The 17046-nt window shown below is 50.4% G+C and overlaps 1 protein-coding gene across 12 annotated transcripts in view; it reads left to right on the top strand.

The window, feature by feature from the left end:
- Nucleotides 1–16066, top strand: part of WIZ (WIZ zinc finger) — a 45717-nt gene extending 29651 nt beyond the window's left edge. For 5 of the 12 annotated variants that reach the window (XM_069086950.1, XM_069086947.1, XM_069086957.1 and 2 more), the window contains 8 exons: nt 2988–3158; nt 3548–4081; nt 5723–6121; nt 7113–7655; nt 8280–8795; nt 9497–9919; nt 10957–11149; nt 12955–16066. In XM_069086950.1, the coding sequence (XP_068943051.1) occupies nt 2988–3158; nt 3548–4081; nt 5723–6121; nt 7113–7655; nt 8280–8795; nt 9497–9919; nt 10957–11149; nt 12955–13111 (2936 nt within the window). In that variant the 3' untranslated portion in view covers nt 13112–16066. Of the gene's footprint in view, nt 1–628; nt 933–2987; nt 3159–3547; nt 4082–5722; nt 6122–7112; nt 7656–8279; nt 8796–9496; nt 9920–10956; nt 11150–12954 lie in introns of those variants that run through there. The other 7 variants (XM_069086952.1, XM_069086951.1, XM_069086958.1 and 4 more) reach the window with 6 other exon arrangements.
- The last annotated feature ends 980 nt before the right edge of the window (nt 16067–17046 follow it).

Here is a 17046-nt window from a genome sequence, read left to right as displayed (position 1 = left end):
CTGCCAGTCTCTGGTCTAGGACTAGGCAAGGGCGTCCTTCGAGGCCCGCTCCGCCCCGGGGATGCTACCCACCCGTGGTCGGGGTGGAGGAGTCGACCTCTTTGTTCCAGCCTCAGGGCCTGGCCCTGCCCTTTATAGTTCACATATTTTATCTCAAAAGCTTTGGCCTTGGCATCCGAGAGGGCCTGGATTCAAATCCAACTCCACCCAAGCTCCTGCCTTGGTGACTTCGGTCACTCTTGTGACTTCTCTGTGTGCCTCGGTTTCCACATCTGTGGAATGAGGGGGAGGTTGCCCTAGTTGACTTCTGAATTCTAAGACTCTTCTCTCTCGTGCGGAACTGGGAGGACCCGCGTCTTCGAGTCTGGGGGCGAGGCAGGGGTAGGGTAGAGTGGAGTTGCGGGGAGGAAGGGAGAGGAAAGGGAGGGGAAGCGGCCCTCTGGCGCTCGCTTGCTCCTGGCTGGCGGCTAGCTCGGTGCTCGTTCTCTCGGGCCTGAGCTGCTCTGCGGGTTCCTCCCGCCCCTAGCCTCGGGTGTCCAGGCGCCGGGGCGGGGCGGAGGAGAGAGGAGGGAGGAGGCCGGCGCTCACTCGGCGCTCGGCTGCTCCCGCCTGGGGCGGCCGCCCCGCGTGCGCCGGACCCAAGATGGCCGCCTCCACCGCCCAGTGCCGAGTGACAAAAGCGGACGGGAGGGCGGCGGCGGCGGCGGGGCCGCGCGGGGGGGCCCGGGAGCGCGCGCCCGCGGGGGGGCCGCCCCCGTCCCTCTCCCCGTCCCCGTCCCCCTCCCCGCCGCCTACGCCGCCGCCGACGCTGCTCCCGCCGCCGCCACCGCTGCCGCCGCCGCCGCCGCCGCCGAGGGACGGGCCCGAGCCGGGGCCGGGAGCTGGAGCAGAAGCAGGCCCGGGCCCGGGCCCGGGCCCGGGGACCGCACCGGGTGAGGGGGCTGTGCTGCTCCGTGCCTCGTGGGAACCTGGGCACGGGCCCAAGCCGGGGCTGGCATCGCGGGCCTCTTCTTCCGGGAAGGCCTGGGCGACCGCGAGGCCCGGCTGGAAGAGAGGCCAGCGGCCCGGGGTGGGGGGGTGGGGGGAAGCAGCCCGGCGAGCGCCGGGCTCTGTCACTCACCGGGCAGGGCCCGCGGAGGAGGCCGGGATACCAGCCTGGAGGGGCTCTTTCTATCGCTCGGGCTAGCCACCTTGTCTTACAGGGGGTAAACTGAGGCCCACAGCCCAGGAGGAGCTTTTTTCTCTTATTTCTGACTCCCCTTCAAAAAATTGAGCTTCCTGGCCTTGCCATTTCAGCCTCGATGCTGGATGGAGCGTGGTCAGGCTGAACCTTTACTTCTTCAGCAGTCCCAGCTTCGTCCTGATCAGTAAAATGGGGGGAATTAACCTGTGTCTCTTCTGAAGCCTCTCCCTGCCCCAGAGCTCATCAGTCCGGGGCCTGGGGAACCCCATTGTGCTTTGGAGATCCTCAGTTTTCTACACCGTAAAACCTGAGGGTCAGACTGCCTCGGGATGGGGCGGCCCACCTCCCTCTGGGCCAGGCCACCCCCCTGGCCCTGCATGTCTTTGCCTGCCCCCAGTGGTGAGACTGTGTCCACAGTGGAGGGAAGGAGGTGGGAGGGCTACGTGCATGCAAGCCCTGGCCTGGGACCCGAGGCCCTGGCCTCTGAGCTTGGCTCTGCCCTTCGATACCTTTGTAGTGTTGGGCAAGTCCCTTTTTGTCTGTGGGCCTTTTATTCTCTTGTCATTAAAAGGTTGGAAGGTTTGACTAGATAATCTCTAAGGTTCTTTTTAGCTCCAAAATCCCACTGATCATAACTAAGGCTGAGCTGTTTCTCCCCAGACCCTGCTGTAGATTGTGTGTGCCCCCAGCTATCCTAGTGAATATCCCTGGCTGACCATCATTGTGGCTTTACCTGTCAGCTGATGGGATTGTTTGCCAACTTTTCCCAACAGATCTAATTAATGTTAGAGAAGTCTCTTATTTACTCTGGGGTGCCCCCCTGGCCCCAGCCCCTGAGGAACTCCTTTGTCATACCTCTATTGGAAGGGCCTTAGAAGTGGGCCTTTGTGGGTGAAATGGAACCAGGAATAGTCACAGCAGGGAAGGCCCAATCAGAAGATGGAGGATTATAAAATTTTAGAATCAGAGCTGAGATTGACTTTAGAACTCATCTAGTCTAATCCCATGACTTTGGATAAATCACTCAACTCATTTGGGCCTCAGTTTTCTCTTCTGTAGAATGTTGGGGTTAGGCAGGGTATCTTTTGTGATCCCTTCCAGCTCTAAATCAGAAAGATTTAAGTGCCTAAAGTCACACAGGCAGTAAGTAGTAGAGGGGAGACATATCTAACTTCTCTAACTCCAAATTCAGTGCTCTTTACTTCCCGATGTTCAGCTGGGCAAGTTGTATGGGAGTTGGCTAGAGAGGAATGAACTTAAAGCTTTGTTTTGGCTATAATAGATTTGGTACTTTGCAGCTCTTAGCCACTCATGCATGGTATTTGACTGTGTAAACCAGCTGCAGCTTGAAGAGAGCATAGGAAATGTGAAGTTCTTCCCTTTTTTGGGGGGTAAAAGCTTGATTGATAAGGACATTCAATTGCTTGGCTTCTTCAGGCTTAGAGGTTTTCATTGGGTTCTAACCAGCAGCTCACCAATCCCAATATCCTGCCTTTGTTGACTCCAGGGTATTTGGGACAGAATAAGATTGTAGGGGGATAGGATGAACAGATCCAAGTCTTCAAAGCCAGGACTGTGGGATTGACTGTATTGCCAACTGATATCTACCACGTCAGCACAGGGATGCAATGGGTGTCATGTGTGGGTACCCCAAGAAAAACATAGGTGTTTTGTGATAGGTAGCACTTGGTTATTGGTTGTCTTCTCAGTTAGGTTGGTGTGTTTAATGTTCTTTCATCCTCTTGACTATTCATTCTGAATATATATGTTTTTCTTTCTCTCCTGTTATTCACTCCATTGGCAGTTCTGGCCTCTGAGGAAGAAGAGATGGTGGCTGTGGAGCTGGCTTCACCCCCGCTCCCAAAAAAGAGTGCTCTTCCACCTGGGCAGCTAGAGCAGACCACCAGCAGGTTGGGTAACAAGATGTCTCCAGAGATCCCCCATGGGAGCAAACAAGAGCCCCCCGATCTCAAGGGTGAGTTTCTTCCTCATCTGAGGGAAATGAGGAGGGTATTGGAGATTCTCTACTTCTTCTATCCCCCACATATACCCTTTGCTAGTGAGGGTTTTAGAGCTTGTTAGAATCACTTACTTTGGTAAATTCTCACTGAGGATCAGTCATCTGGGGATTTCATTGAGGCCACCAGCCCTCTGCTTAGAAATTCTCCTCTTTGCCAATCAGAGGGGCTGGTAACCAACCCAGGAATTCTGGAGCTAGTTAACAGGTCATCTGTTCTGTCGTCCTCATGTAAAGATGGCACTCCCCTAGGGCCAGGCCTCAAAGGTGCTACCTCAAGTGTTTCTCTTCCCAGCCTGACCTCATATACCTGCCTATTCTATGTCTGTCTCTTTCTTGATTTCCAGCTCAGAATCTGACAACATGTGAGGTGTGTGGTGCTTGTTTTGAGACCCGAAAAGGCCTTTCCAGCCATGCCCGCTCCCACCTGCGGCAGCTAGGTGTGGCTGAGTCTGAAAGTAGCGGAGCCCCCATCGACCTGCTCTACGAGCTGATGAAACAGAAAGGAAAACCTGACAGCAGCCCCTTGCCCCCATCCCTGGCCAAGAAATCCGGCTCCCCGAAGGAGGCAGCTGCTGCCTCTCCCCGAGCAGGCCTGCTGACCCTCAGCAAGGCAGTTGACAGACCCCCTGATCCCCCCATCAACAAGGCCATCAAGTCACCCCCTGGCTTCTCATCTAAGGGCCTTTCCCACCCACCAGGCTCCCCTCTCCTCAAGAAGGTGCCGCCTGTCTTGTCGGGGTCCCCCCCACCCAAGAACCCTGAGGACAAGAGCCCCAAGCTGCCCCTGAGCCCCCTGTCAGGCTCCCCGAAGGCGCAGTGGCCCCAACCAGAGGATGAGGGGCCCCTGAACCTCAGTGAGTTGGGATTTTTTAAGCTGGGTAAGGTCAAGGAAGTTTGGGAGGTGGGACAATTGGGGTAAGGGAATTGGTGGTGGGGAGGGGGATGATATGTGGTTTCTAGGAGGGCTGGTAGGACTGGCACCTCTTTCCCCTAGAAGGAGTTGCAGCTTGAGCACTTGCAGCTTAGGTCAGCCTGTGCATCTGTCTGTGATTGAGGGCTAGGATGGAGCAGCTTGTCTGGTGCTACTATAGGTCCCACTTGTTCTCATCCCTCACTGCTTTTCTTTGCTGCTGGCCTCCCCAGGGCTGCAGCTGCTGAGTGGGGCCATCTCTCTCATGTTCCTGATCTTCCCCTGGGCCTGAGACCTGGGAGGCATATATTCAGACATCCAGGTGCCCGTCCTCCTGGATTCTGTCTGTTGATCCTTCCCTGTCCTGCTGCCTGGCTCCTCATTGTGCATCAGCTTGATCTTTTTTCCCTTGGTGACAAAAGAAACTCCAGGTCTGTGTGAGGCTAACCAGGACTCCTCTTATTCTGCCAGTAAACCAGTTTTACCACAGTGATCCTGAAGGCCTTAGGGGCCCATGGACTCACTTGTACAAAGAGAATCAGTCAGGGCAGCTCTTCCTTCTCATGGGCTTTTCTGCTGGCCTTCCCATGTCTCTGGGGAACCCTTGTTGGGGCTTTGTGCTCCATGGCAAACCTCTTCTTTTGAGAGTTGGCTACGACCACTTGGGTTAGTTGAGCTCTCAAAGAAGAGCCACTGGGTCTGACTCCCTGTGGGGCCCAAGGGCAGCTCTTGCTGAACCCCACTAGGTCCCCTGTTAAGGCTTCTACTTGAGTGTGGCTAGGGAACTCATAGGTGCCCTACTTAAGAAGCATCCTTTGTGAGGGTAGGACAGAAGAGTCAGCTGCAGACTTGCCATTTGCTTGCCCCATTGAAGAACCAAACCTAGTCCTGAGATGGTAGTTGAATAACCACAGCTCTGTCTCCTTTACCCAGGACCTGTTACCTGTCTAGTTCTGCCTCCTTAACTCCTCAAATACAGTTGCTTTCCAGCCATTCCATTCCCATGTGGGTGCATGGGGTTCCCTCTGTCAGCTGTTATGCTTGGCTATGTGCCACTCACCAGGTCTGGGCTCTTGGCTTTGACCCAGGCAGCCCACCCTGCCCTGCATGGCATCCCATGACTGGAGCCCTGGGCCCAGGATACAAGTTTGTATGGACATGGTGAGGGGCTCAGCAATTATCGAACCCTTCAGACTTCCATTCAAATGAGCTACTGCCTCTCACTCTGAAATCATGGAGCTTTTGTCTTCAGACTCTTGATGTACAGAGTTGGATTCCCCACCCCTTCCCAGGGGGGGATTGTCTCTAGGATTACCAAGGGAAGGAGAGGTAAAAGAAATACCCTCCATAAATGAATCTTTGGTTAAAATCTCTATTCCTGAGTGTCTCCTGCAGTCAGGGAACCAACCAGATTCTGTGGCTTTTACTAATTTTTGCCAGGAACTCTGGCATAAGTGGCTGAAACAGACTCAGTCTTCTGGACCTTCCACTGCTGTGGCTCCCCAGGGCCTGGCTGGGGTGGGAACAATAGTTTCCCCTTCCCTGGGGGACCAGCAACATGGTCCCAGGGGAGCGGGCATGGTGACCCCCCTATGTTTTGTCTCCGCAGCTTTAGATAGTGATTCGGGCAGAGAGCTTGATTGCCAGTTGTGCGGGGCCTGGTTTGAGACCAGAAAGGGCCTGTCCAGTCACGCCAGAGCCCACCTGCGCCACCTGGGGGTGAGCGACCCGGATGCCAAGGGATCCCCCATAGACGTGCTTCACGAGCTCATCAAGAGCGACGGCTTCCAGACCCGCCTCCCAACAGAGCGGGAGGTGCTGGCAGAGCCTGGGCGGTCTGGCCTTTCGGCCCTCCGGCCCTCGGCCACGGCTCTCTCACTGCTCTCCCCCCCGCCCGCCAAGAAGCCCAAACCGAGGGCGTCGGGTGAGGCCAGCCTTCGGGGGAAGCAGGATCTCTCTGCCAGCATATTCTGGGCCTCAGACGTGGAGCTGTCTCCTCTCAATCTCTGTAGGTTCTCTCTTCCACTGTCTCTTCTCCCCTCCAGTCCCTGCCTCCCCTTGGGGGTCCAGGGAAATTTTTGTCACTTCCCATTTGAGGGAAGGGAACAGGAAGGTCCGTCATGTGGCTGGGCTTTTCTTTCACCATGGGCCTGGGTTGTGATTTACCAGGAGGCTATTAACTATCCATGGCCTTAATTGCCTGCCTCCTCTGGTAGGGGACACCATGTTTATGGGAACTCTCCTGGGAGGGGAACCTTCGGTTGGGTCTCCATTGAGGAAGCCATTCCCCTGTCTTTGGGGTTTCCCCTGCTCAGGTTCTTATCTTTGCCATCTGTGGCCATTCTTTGCCTTCTGAAGTCCCCAGGGTCCTGTGATCATATGGAGGGCGGTGTGGGCAGTGGTATCCTCTGCTTCAGAGGTCTCTTCCAGTGATGGCACTAGCTGCTCATTCAGGACCAACCACATTTTAGGGAGTTTGGTCACCATGGAGGAATCTGAGTCTCCAAAACGAGAGCAACTTGAAGGCCGCTGGCAGAAGTCTGATGAGACAGAGGCCCAAGCTCTGTCAGCCCCATTCCTTTATTCCAGGGGCCCTCCTCTAGCCCTGTCAGCCTCACTCCTTTACTCCAGGGGCCCTTCTCTAGCCCTGTTGAAAAATGGGGAGATAGGTGGAGATCACAGGAACTGTCTTGCAGGGGCAGCTTGCTTCAAGTGCCTTCCTATGGGGAGCATCTCTCATCCCCATCTCCTCCTGAATCCCTATTCTCTCTGTCCCTCCCTGCTTCCTGTCACCCTGCTCAGGTAGCTTTCTGTGACCCTTTCCTGTTATAGTCCTGAATCAGCTAACTGATCTCCTCTTATCCTTGGTTGGCTAGGAGCATCTGGTGAAGGGAGGGAGGGTTGATGAGGGATGGGGGGGGGGACTTTGGTCAGGATTTTGGTGATCAACTCCAGCCATTGTTCCCAGTAACCTTTCTTCCTTTCTCCTCTCCTTGCAGCATCAGGCCCAGAGCCAGTCAGGGATATCCGTTGTGAGTTTTGCGGTGAGTTCTTTGAGAATCGAAAAGGTCTGTCAAGCCACGCACGCTCCCACCTGCGGCAGATGGGAGTAACAGAGTGGTATGTCAACGGTTCACCCATTGACACCCTGCGAGAAATCCTAAAGCGCCGGACCCAGCCTCGGGCTGGAGGACCTCCCAACCCAACCTTGCCAGGCCCAAAGGGCCTGGGAAAGGCAATGGGTGGGGGCCCTGGTGGCTCCTTGGAGGCCCGAAGTGCTTCAGAGCTTCATGTACCTCCCCCTCACAAGAAACTGCAGTCATCTAGCAGCCCCCTGGGCCACTCACCAACCACCTCTCCACCCCCAACTGCTCGGAAGATGTTCCCTGGTCTGCCACCTCCCTCCCTCCAGAAGAAACTGAAGCCTGACCAGATGAGGATGGAGATCAAAAGGGAGATGTTGGCTGGAAGCCTGCACAGTGAAGGCCACCCATCTGATGGACCCTGGTCACCTCGTGAGGACATGGCACCTCTGAATCTGTGTAAGTTATTCCCTGAGTGATTGGGGAGGGCAGTAGGAATAGGAGAAGTCCAAGGCAGATAGGGACACATAGAAATCTAGGACCCTGATAGGAAATGGGCTGGAAGGCGCCCACCTTCTCAATGTCCAGGAGAGTCAAGGCAACAAAGAGGAGGACATTTCCCTATTAAGGTAGATCTACAAAATTAATGCTTTCTCAGTCTGGTTCCCATTGACCCAGCGCCCCATGGGGGGTTCCTAATTGAGTGTGATTATAGTAAGCACTAGAAGTCACTAGACAAGGGAGTGGACATGGTTTATCCTACACTTTCCTTGATTAGAATCTGTTGAGGCTCTTCTGGAGTGCTCAGGCCTGTTAAAGGACAGGAAACAACCAAGTTTAGGTCTAAGACTCAGGAGCCGTTTAAAGTCACACACTGAAAGGAGAAGAGGTGTGTTCTGGGGAATGTACTGGATCAGAGCAAGCCCCTAAGAGCTCTTCCTAGAACAACCACAAGCCTATCAGGAGGTCAGGGCCTAAAATAAGGGAGCCCAGGGGAGCATAGCTTTCATAACATCAGGTGTGCTTGGCACCCCATACCTTTGGAATCTTCCCACATCTATCTTCCTCTTTCTTTCCTTGTAGCTTCTCGGGCAGAGCCAGTCCGGGACATCCGCTGTGAGTTCTGTGGTGAGTTTTTTGAGAACCGCAAAGGCCTGTCAAGCCACGCACGCTCCCACCTGCGGCAGATGGGGGTGACCGAGTGGTCAGTTAACGGTTCACCCATTGACACTCTGCGAGAGATCCTGAAGAAGAAGGCCAAACCATGTCTCATTAAGAAGGAACCTGCTGCAGGAGAACTGTCCTCACCCCTTGGTGAGGATGGGCCCAAATCCCCTGGGAAGGTGCTTCAGGCCCTGTCTCTGACCCCATTGGCTGGTCGTCCTGGCAAGCCTGGGCCTGGCTCTGCCATTGTACCCCGGGAGATGAACCTCTCACCTCTTGCCACCAAGCCATCTACTGGTTTCCTCACCCCCATGGCAGCAAAGCGGCCACTGCCTGAAGACCGACTTCTCTCTGGGGAAATGAAGCCTAAGACCTATATACAGACAGAGTTGCCCTTCAAGACCAAGACCATTCATGACAAAAGCTCACACACTTGTAAGTTTGGAGTTGATTTGGTTGAATAAGAAGTGGGAGTTTGCACAGTTTGGCTATTGGTCAGCTATCCAACCTTTGATTCTTTGTTGCCCAGAGGTGAGGGTGGGTGGGTTCTCTTCACAGGGCTTTGGGGAGTAAGGGCTTGATATCCAGACCCCTAGTTCATCTTTCCACCTGCCTTGTAGCAGGCCTTCTTTCCATCGCATGTACCTATCCCTTCTAAAGTGGGAGTATCTCTCCTAGGTATCTGTCGTCAAACCTCAGAGGGGTCTGGGGATCCTGTGGGTGGTCTAGTGCTTGTTGGAAGGTATCTCAACAGATATTTTCTAGAGTCAGTGCTACAAAAAGGGCCTAAATATGGTGTGAGGTGGGTGTGGGACTTTCCTTGAGTCTGGAATCATTGGAACACTCTTGTTTTCTCTAGGTATGTGCTGTTCTCTTACAGTCCATTCTTGCTCACTTTTAATACTGACAAATGCTTTAAGGATTGCCAAGCCCTCCTTTATTTCCTAACACTTATATGAGGCAGGTACTATAAGTAAAGCTGTCTTTATTTTGTAGAGCAGAAATAAGCTCATAGAAATCAGTTAAGTTGTCCTTGGTCCCACAGCTAGCAAGGGTCACAGGCAGGAGTCAGATCCAGGTGACTGGACTTTTAAGTGGCCCCACATGCTCATCATGCCCTTCTTTTCTGCCCACAGCCAGCGAGGCTTGTTGTGAGCTGTGTGGCCTCTATTTTGAGAATCGGAAGGCACTGGCCAGTCACGCTCGGGCTCACCTGCGACAGTTTGGGGTGACAGAATGGTGTGTGAATGGCTCCCCAATCGAGACACTGAGTGAGTGGATCAAGCACAGACCCCAGAAGGTGGGGGCCTACCGAAGCTATATCCAGGGTGGCCGGCCCTTCACCAAGAAGTTCCGTAACTCAGGCCATGGGCGAGATGGGGACAAACGAATGCCCCTCACCTTCGCTCCCAACAGCCTCACCCTGGTGAACAAGAACCTGGGGGGTGAGCTAGGACCTGGGGAAGCTGGCCGCATTGGAGATGGTGGGGAGCGTCCCCTGGCATCCTCACCTCTGGCTTTGGTGAAGGCAGAAGAGCACCAGCGTCAGAATATCAATAGTGAGTTTTGAGCTTTGCTTAGCCAGGTGGATGGGAGGGCTTCTTCACTACTAGATCTCTTCTTAGTTGTGTGAGTGGGGAATGAGAGTTTCTCAGCAGATCCCCTCCCGTTACAATACTCCAGCTGCTATTTTGGGGCTGGGATCTAAAAAGTTGGAGAGATGGGTATAAGGGATGGCCGATTTAAACATGGACATGATAGAACTTGTTTGAGTTAGCTTCTGCCATCTCCTCGCCTTTTATCTAAAAATTCAGGTCTTTTCTTACATTAGCATGGAGCCCTCTTGCCTCCCAAAGTGACTTTGGGGAGTTGTGGTGCCTTTCTTCCCTTTTTCTTTTTTTTTTTTTTAAGCAATCGGGGTTAAGTAATTTGCTCAAGGTTACACGGCCAGTTATTTCTGGGTGTGGTACTAAGTATCTGAGCCCGGATTTGATCCCCAGGTCATCCCCACACTGGAGCCTGTGCTCTTATTTGCTGAGCCACCTGGCCACCCCTAAGCAATTGGGGTTAAGTAACTTGCTCAAGGTTACACGGCCAGGTGTTTCTGGGTGGGTAATAAGTATCTGAGCCCGGATTCAATCCACATGTCATCCTGACACTGGAGCTGGTGTTCTTACTTGCTGTGCTACCTGGCTGCTCCTTCCCTTTTTCTTAAATGAAGAACTTTTCTCCCAGGATCTGGGACTCTTATCTTTCCATTAATTTCGAGGTTCCCAAACCTGGTCTCCTTGCAGGAAGCTCAGCTTTTGTTTTCTTTTTTTTTTTTTTTTTGCAAGGGGGAAGGCAGGGCAATTGGGGTTAAGTGACTTGCCCAGGGTCACACGGCTAGTAAGTGTTAAGTGTCTGAGGCCAGATTTGAACTCAGGTCCTCCTGATTCCAGGGCTGGTGCTCTATTCACTGTGCCACCTAGCCGTCCCCTATTTTCTTTTCCCCATCTTGTAGCAGTCTGGTTTGGGAGGTTTTATGCATGTATGGGTGCATACATGTAGGCCTGCCTTGCTTGTCTGATGTTGATTCCATCCTTCTCTTGGATAGAGTTTGAGCGCAGACAAGCCCGACCTCTGGATACAACCCCTTCTCGGGGTGAGGAAGCCAGTGACTTTCAACAGAAGCTGGAAGAAGTTCGACAGCCACCTCCTAGAGTAAGGCCTGTCCCCTCACTGGTCCCCCGGCCTCCCCAGACGTCTTTGGTGAAGTTTGTGGGCAACATCTACACTCTGAAATGCAGGTATGTTCCTCTGGGGACCCTGGATTTGGGGGGCAGGAAGGGCTGGTGGTGGGAATTCTTTGAGGCAAATAGCTCTCAACTTTTAAGGTATGGTTTTGTGGAGTTACAGACATAAAGGCAACTATACGCCTCTCCAGGACCTAAAGTGGTCATGTGTACTCTGCCTGTCTGTGTACTTTCTTCCCTTTGTTTTTCTAGGCTTCTGGGCAAGGAGTCACAGTGCCATCTCAACTCTGGCTTCTTGTAGTTCTGTGCTATAGATTTCAATGGGGAACCAGCTCTGGGGCTCCTTAGGGGTAGAGTCATTAATGCCCAGAGTGACCCAACTGTCTTTTGCTCTGTGATAGATGAGGAGAGGAAATTCTGCAAATCTATATGCCCAGGAACCTTCCAGGCCAAAAACAGGTTCAGAAATGCTTCTTCCAGGGGCGGCCAGGTGGCTCAGCGAGTAAGAGCACTGGTTCCAGTGTTGGGATGACCTGGATCAAATCCGGGCTCAGATACTTAGTACCACACCCAGAAATAACTGGCCGTGTAACCTTGAGCAAGTTACTTAACCCCGATTGCTTTAAAAAAAAAAAAAAAGAAATGCTTCTTCCAATAAATAATTAATCACTCCTATTTCTGCCCAGAAAATATTAATTGTTCTTCCCTAGGACTCTTGTTCCTTAGGCTTAAAGTGAATCCTCAATTCCAGTTAGTTCTCCATAGGAATTATGCCTTCCTGATTTGTATAATTAGCTTTTGTGTGGCAAAGCTAATATTTGAATGAATTTGAGTGATTTTTCTCTCATGTCTTCTATATCCAGTCTTTGATTTGTCTACACCAGGGGCTCTTAACCTGGGGTCCATGAACTTGTTTTCTATATTATTTTAAAACCCTTTTTATTTTCAGTTCCAAATTCCCTCCATCCCTCCACCCTCTCCCTCACTCAATGGAAAGGCAAGAAAAATGCTATCCATTCTGCATATTAAGTCATGCAAAACATATTCCCACCTTAGCCATGCTGCAGAGAGAAAAAAGCAAGAAAAATAAAGAATGTGAGAAAAAAAAAATATGCTTTACTCTGCACTCAAGAGTTCATTGGTTCACTGTCTGGATATGGATAGTATTTTTCTTTTTTTTGGAGGGCAGTTGGCATTAAGTGACTTGCCCAAGGTCACACGGCTAGTTTTTGTGTTAAGTGTCTGAGGCCAGATTTGAACTCAGGTCCTCCTGACTCCAGGGCTGGTGATCCACTCACTGTACCACCTAGCTGCCCCATGGATAGTATTTTTTATCATGAGTCCTTTGGAATTAATTGCATGGATTTTTTTTTTAATTTTTATAATTCTATTTTACCATAGTTCCCTTTGTAATTATATATATGTATGTTTTTTTGTGTGTGTGTATATATACATATATATGTTTTATGCATTTAATATATATAATGCATATAAAAATATATATAATTAATATATAATTATATAATAATATAATATAATGTTTTATGCATTTAAAAGTATGATTCTGAGAAGGGGGTCTATTGGTTCCACCAGACTGCAAAAGTAATACAATAGACCTAGCCCGTGTTTTTTATGACAAGTCTGGTACAGTAGCTCAGTCTCAGCTTAATAGAAAGACACTTAGGTGCCAGCAGGTAAAGTTACCCATTGCCCTTCAGAGCCCTGGATGGGGTACAGGGTATGCCATGTATGTGGTTCTAAGGCAGGTACCTGTGTGGGTAGGGCTAAGGCTTCCCTGCCCTTCTGAGTGTCAGGAGAGTCTGGGGCCCCTCCCTGAATGATTGGGTTCTCCTCCATAGGTTCTGCGAAGTGGAGTTCCAGGGACCCCTCTCCATCCAAGAGGAGTGGGTACGGCATCTCCAGAGGCACATCCTGGAAATGAACTTCTCCAAAGCAGAGCCCCGGCCAGTGGAGCCTGAGGCCCCTGAGGCACAGACAGTGGCAGAGGCTCAGTAACAGGAGGCAGTGTGAAGCATTCCAGAGCCACCTCTCTTCCTTTCTCTCTCTGTTGGTTTCACCCTTTCTCTCTTCACCAACCTCCTCTGTTCCGTTTCCAAAGGAGCGAGTCACAACCTCAAACACTCAGGCCCAGGCCCTGGTGCCCTAAGCGTGAACACTACAGATAATGATGAGTTGTTTTCCTAGCCTTCCCTTCCTCTCCTTCCTCTCTTCCTTGGGCTTGGAAACTACCCGAACCAGGGTGTGACAGTGCAAAGAGGACATTTCTCCCTACAGGTTTTAGGGCAAAACTCATACCCATGAGCACTCGAGTCTTGCTAATGCCAGGAGGGAGAGAGGTGGCTTGCTTCTTTCTGTCTGTGGCCAAGCAGATTAGAAATCTGCAGAGAGCCATGGAGAGTAGTTCCTCTGTTGGGACCCCGAGGGCTGGAGCCAGAGCAAGGCAGTCAGTCTCCACTTGGTTAATTGTGTGTAGAATCCCAAAGCCCCTGTCTGTTTGCTGCCTCAGGAGCCCGGTGGTTAATAATAACTACCTGGTTCCTCTTTTGCCCCAGGTTGGCTGCATGATAGTCCTCACTACTTCTGACCTCTCCCTAAACCCCCAGACACAACCCATCCTCCACACACTCCCAGGGCATCTTGTTTCATGGGGGAATCTGCCCTTCCCTACCCTCTTCCCTTCTTCCTTCCTTCTTTCCCCTCTCTATTCTACTAGATGCCTGATCAAATGAGTGCATCATTCCCACGGTGCTTGCTCCAGGGCCCTCTTGATGCCTGGTGTGGGGGTCAGCGTTGACCTCAGGCCTTCCACAATGCCCAGGCTGGGGAGCACTGACAGCCTCCAATGCCACGGAAATCACTGGTGGCCCCCCAAATAGCCTGAGGCCCTGAGAGGGGTTTTTCCTGAGAATTAAACTCAGAGCTAACAGCTTTCTCCTGCCAAGTCATGTCCCCAAAGATCAGCAGGGGGTACTTTAGAGGCCCCCTCCCCTTGCCCCACTCTGGGATGGGACTCTGTTTTTCCCCCATCTCATCCCCTCTTTCACTATTGCTTTTTATGTATAGCTTCCTAGACCTTCCACTTTTTTAAACTAGTTTTGTGTAGAGAATAAGGAGCATTGATTTTTATTTTGGAGTCCTGGGCCAAGTAAAGCCAGGAGGCAATTGACCTTTTAACTTTTTTCAGTGGCCACATTCTGGTTATTAATGTACCTAGAAGTATGTAAATTAGATTAAATTTCTCTTCTGGAAACACATCTGGGTAGCTGGAGGTATGCGTGTGCGTGTGCGTGTGTGTATGTGTGTTTTTCTATAGGGGTGAAAAAAGCATACCAAGGCCCTTTCTAAGCTAGTAAGCCCTCAGTTGGTCTGAGGGTGGACAAGGAAGAAAAATTCATTGCTTGGAAATTGCAGCTGCTGATCTTTCCTAGAGACAAGTTAGCATTGGACCCAGTCCCCTGGGGGTCTTTGGACTCAAGTGCTAGGGGCCATTGGAGGTATGAAAGAGCTGCTGGAGTTTTCTGAGTAATGAGGGGCAAAGCCCAGAGGGTTTCTGTGCTATAGAAATGCCATTGAATTGGCAGAAGGGATCTGGCCAGTGGGCAGGAGAGCTGTGGTCATTTCACCTTGAAGAAGGACACACCATTCCCCTCCTTCCCCAGGGGGTTTAATTGGAGTCTGAAACCTAGTGCTCAGGATGAAGTTAGCATTTTTGACTCAATAAAAGAAAATATTTTCTAACAATTAGAACTATGCAGCAATGAATGGAAATGGAAAGAAGTAACAAACCCGCTATTCCTAGAGGTGAGAACAGCCTTGCATCCCTGCATAGTGGAAAGAACACTGGATTTGGAACCAGCCCTGCTGCCTATCACCAGTATGACCTTGGGCAAGTTACAGTCCTACTTAGACCTCAGTTTCTAATCTTTATTAGCACTGTACTTGGCACTTAGTAAGCCCTAAATAAAAGCTTTTCATTCATATGTAAAACGAGTGGGACTGGATGGTCTCTAAGGCCCTTTCCTGCTCTAGATTCCATTGTCTTTCATCTGGTGTCAGGTGTCCTGGAGGGGGAAGGGTTGACTTCTGAGGTCCTTTCTCCTTTGAATGAGCCTAGATAGACTACAGGAATTGGGAATTTTTTTTAACCCCTTCTTGTTAGGTCTCTTCCTCACTTTACTCCTTTGACTTCCTCATCCTGAATACAAGAAATACCAGGTGTAGGGTCAGTTTATTAGAGTGGACTTGGAAGTCTGGTATGGGTGCTAAGGGATGGTTTATTGTGGTGGTCTATCACCTGTTATATCTGTCACCTCAAAATAACTTCCTTTGGTATCCCACTAAGGACCTATGACTATATAAATAGTTTTTGAAGGCTAATTTTACTTTTTCCTATCTGTATAATTTTTGAAGATAGCATTCTCTTCCCTTGGGTTTCTTAATCCTAGAAAAATTTTCCTTTATTAATTGTGCTATGATTTATAGGGTTCGTGGATTTGATGAAAAAAGCCAATCTTCACCCTAGGAAAAAATGTAATTAATTTGCTCACAACAAATAATGTATTTACTGGGTGCTCTTAAATTCAGGCAATTGTGTGCGACACTCTAAATCCCTTCTAGTTACTGCAAAATTCTCTCAGGATGTAAACCCCTGGGTGGTACATATTCTTGAACACCGATGATACAGATTAGCCTTTATTTGTGGGAGATTTATTCTCTGGGACCTAGGAAATAGTGTAATTTAAATTCTGGCAAGTAGAGGAAAGCTTTTTGAGTTTTAGGACTAAACTACAATGTGTTAAGGAGACTTAGTTCTTGTCCTAATAGGCACATTACTACAAAGTGATAAAATAAATGGCCTTTGGGACAGGACTTCTACACTAATTTTCTTGATGAATTACCATCTACCTTGAACATTTGGAATCTTAAATAAACTGTAATGTATAACCATTATTTGTTTAATCGAATCAGGAAGGTTTTCTATTAAAATAGTAAGCTAGCATTTATTAATAGCTTTTTGTGTCAAGCTTGGAAAGGTTTTGAAAAACAGCCCCAGCTTTCAACGAGTTCACGGTTTAATTGGGGAGGAAAACAGTGCTTTTTAAGATTTGCAAAGTGTTGTACAATCATGTCTTTATTCCCACAACAACCCTGAGAGGGAGGTGCTATTATGCCCATTTAACATGAGGACACTCTGAATTGAGTTAGGAAGATTTGGACCAGTAAAATATCCTAGGCTGGAAAACTTCCTGGGGAAAGTGGGAAAAGGACTGCCCCTTCTGTAAAATGGGAGGATAGTAAGTTTCTAGTTCTCAAGTTGTATCTTAGTCTTTTCTGGTGCCATAGAACCCTAGATTTGGAGTTGGGTTGAGAGTTCGAAGACCATGCACACCTCGGGCTGAGTTTATGCATTTGTAAGGAGGCTGGGCTAGGTGGGCTCACTGCCCTTTTCAATCTATGACCTTAACTTCTATGAAACCCAGCTATGAATCTGCACACAGGGTCCTTCAAAAAAATCTATGAGAGGAAAAGAAAGGGCATGACCAGGGAAAAGCTCATCCGATCTCCACAAAACTAGGGGACGGCCCCACTCCACAGGGTGGGGCCCCTGGGGGGGATTTGGGGCCAAGGGATCTGGAAAACCGCTCAGTCGAGCGAGCGGATGGGATGTTCCAGCCATTCCCCTGAATGTCCCAAGCAGCGTGCGCGAGATACGAAACTAATAAGACTTCTAACTGAAAAGTCCGAAGAAGTTCTAGATCCCAGTCCACCACGCTAGGACTGCTATCAACTATCTCTGCACGAAACTGGAGACTCTAGCCTGAAGCTCTCCGCCATCTACTGGACCAGACGAGGAAGGTCTACTTAGAAGATCCATCTCTTAGTGTCTAAACTAACCTAAGCCCCGCCCCCACAAGCCATTGGCTCCTTAA

This window comes from Petaurus breviceps, unplaced genomic scaffold (assembly GCF_028583685.1).
Source record: "Petaurus breviceps papuanus isolate PSGF00001 unplaced genomic scaffold, PetGlider_PUasm1.0 180, whole genome shotgun sequence".
Lineage (NCBI taxonomy): Eukaryota > Metazoa > Chordata > Mammalia > Diprotodontia > Petauridae > Petaurus > Petaurus breviceps.
Note: the sequence above shows the minus strand (reverse complement) of the source record. Positions and strands in the feature narration are given on the sequence as shown.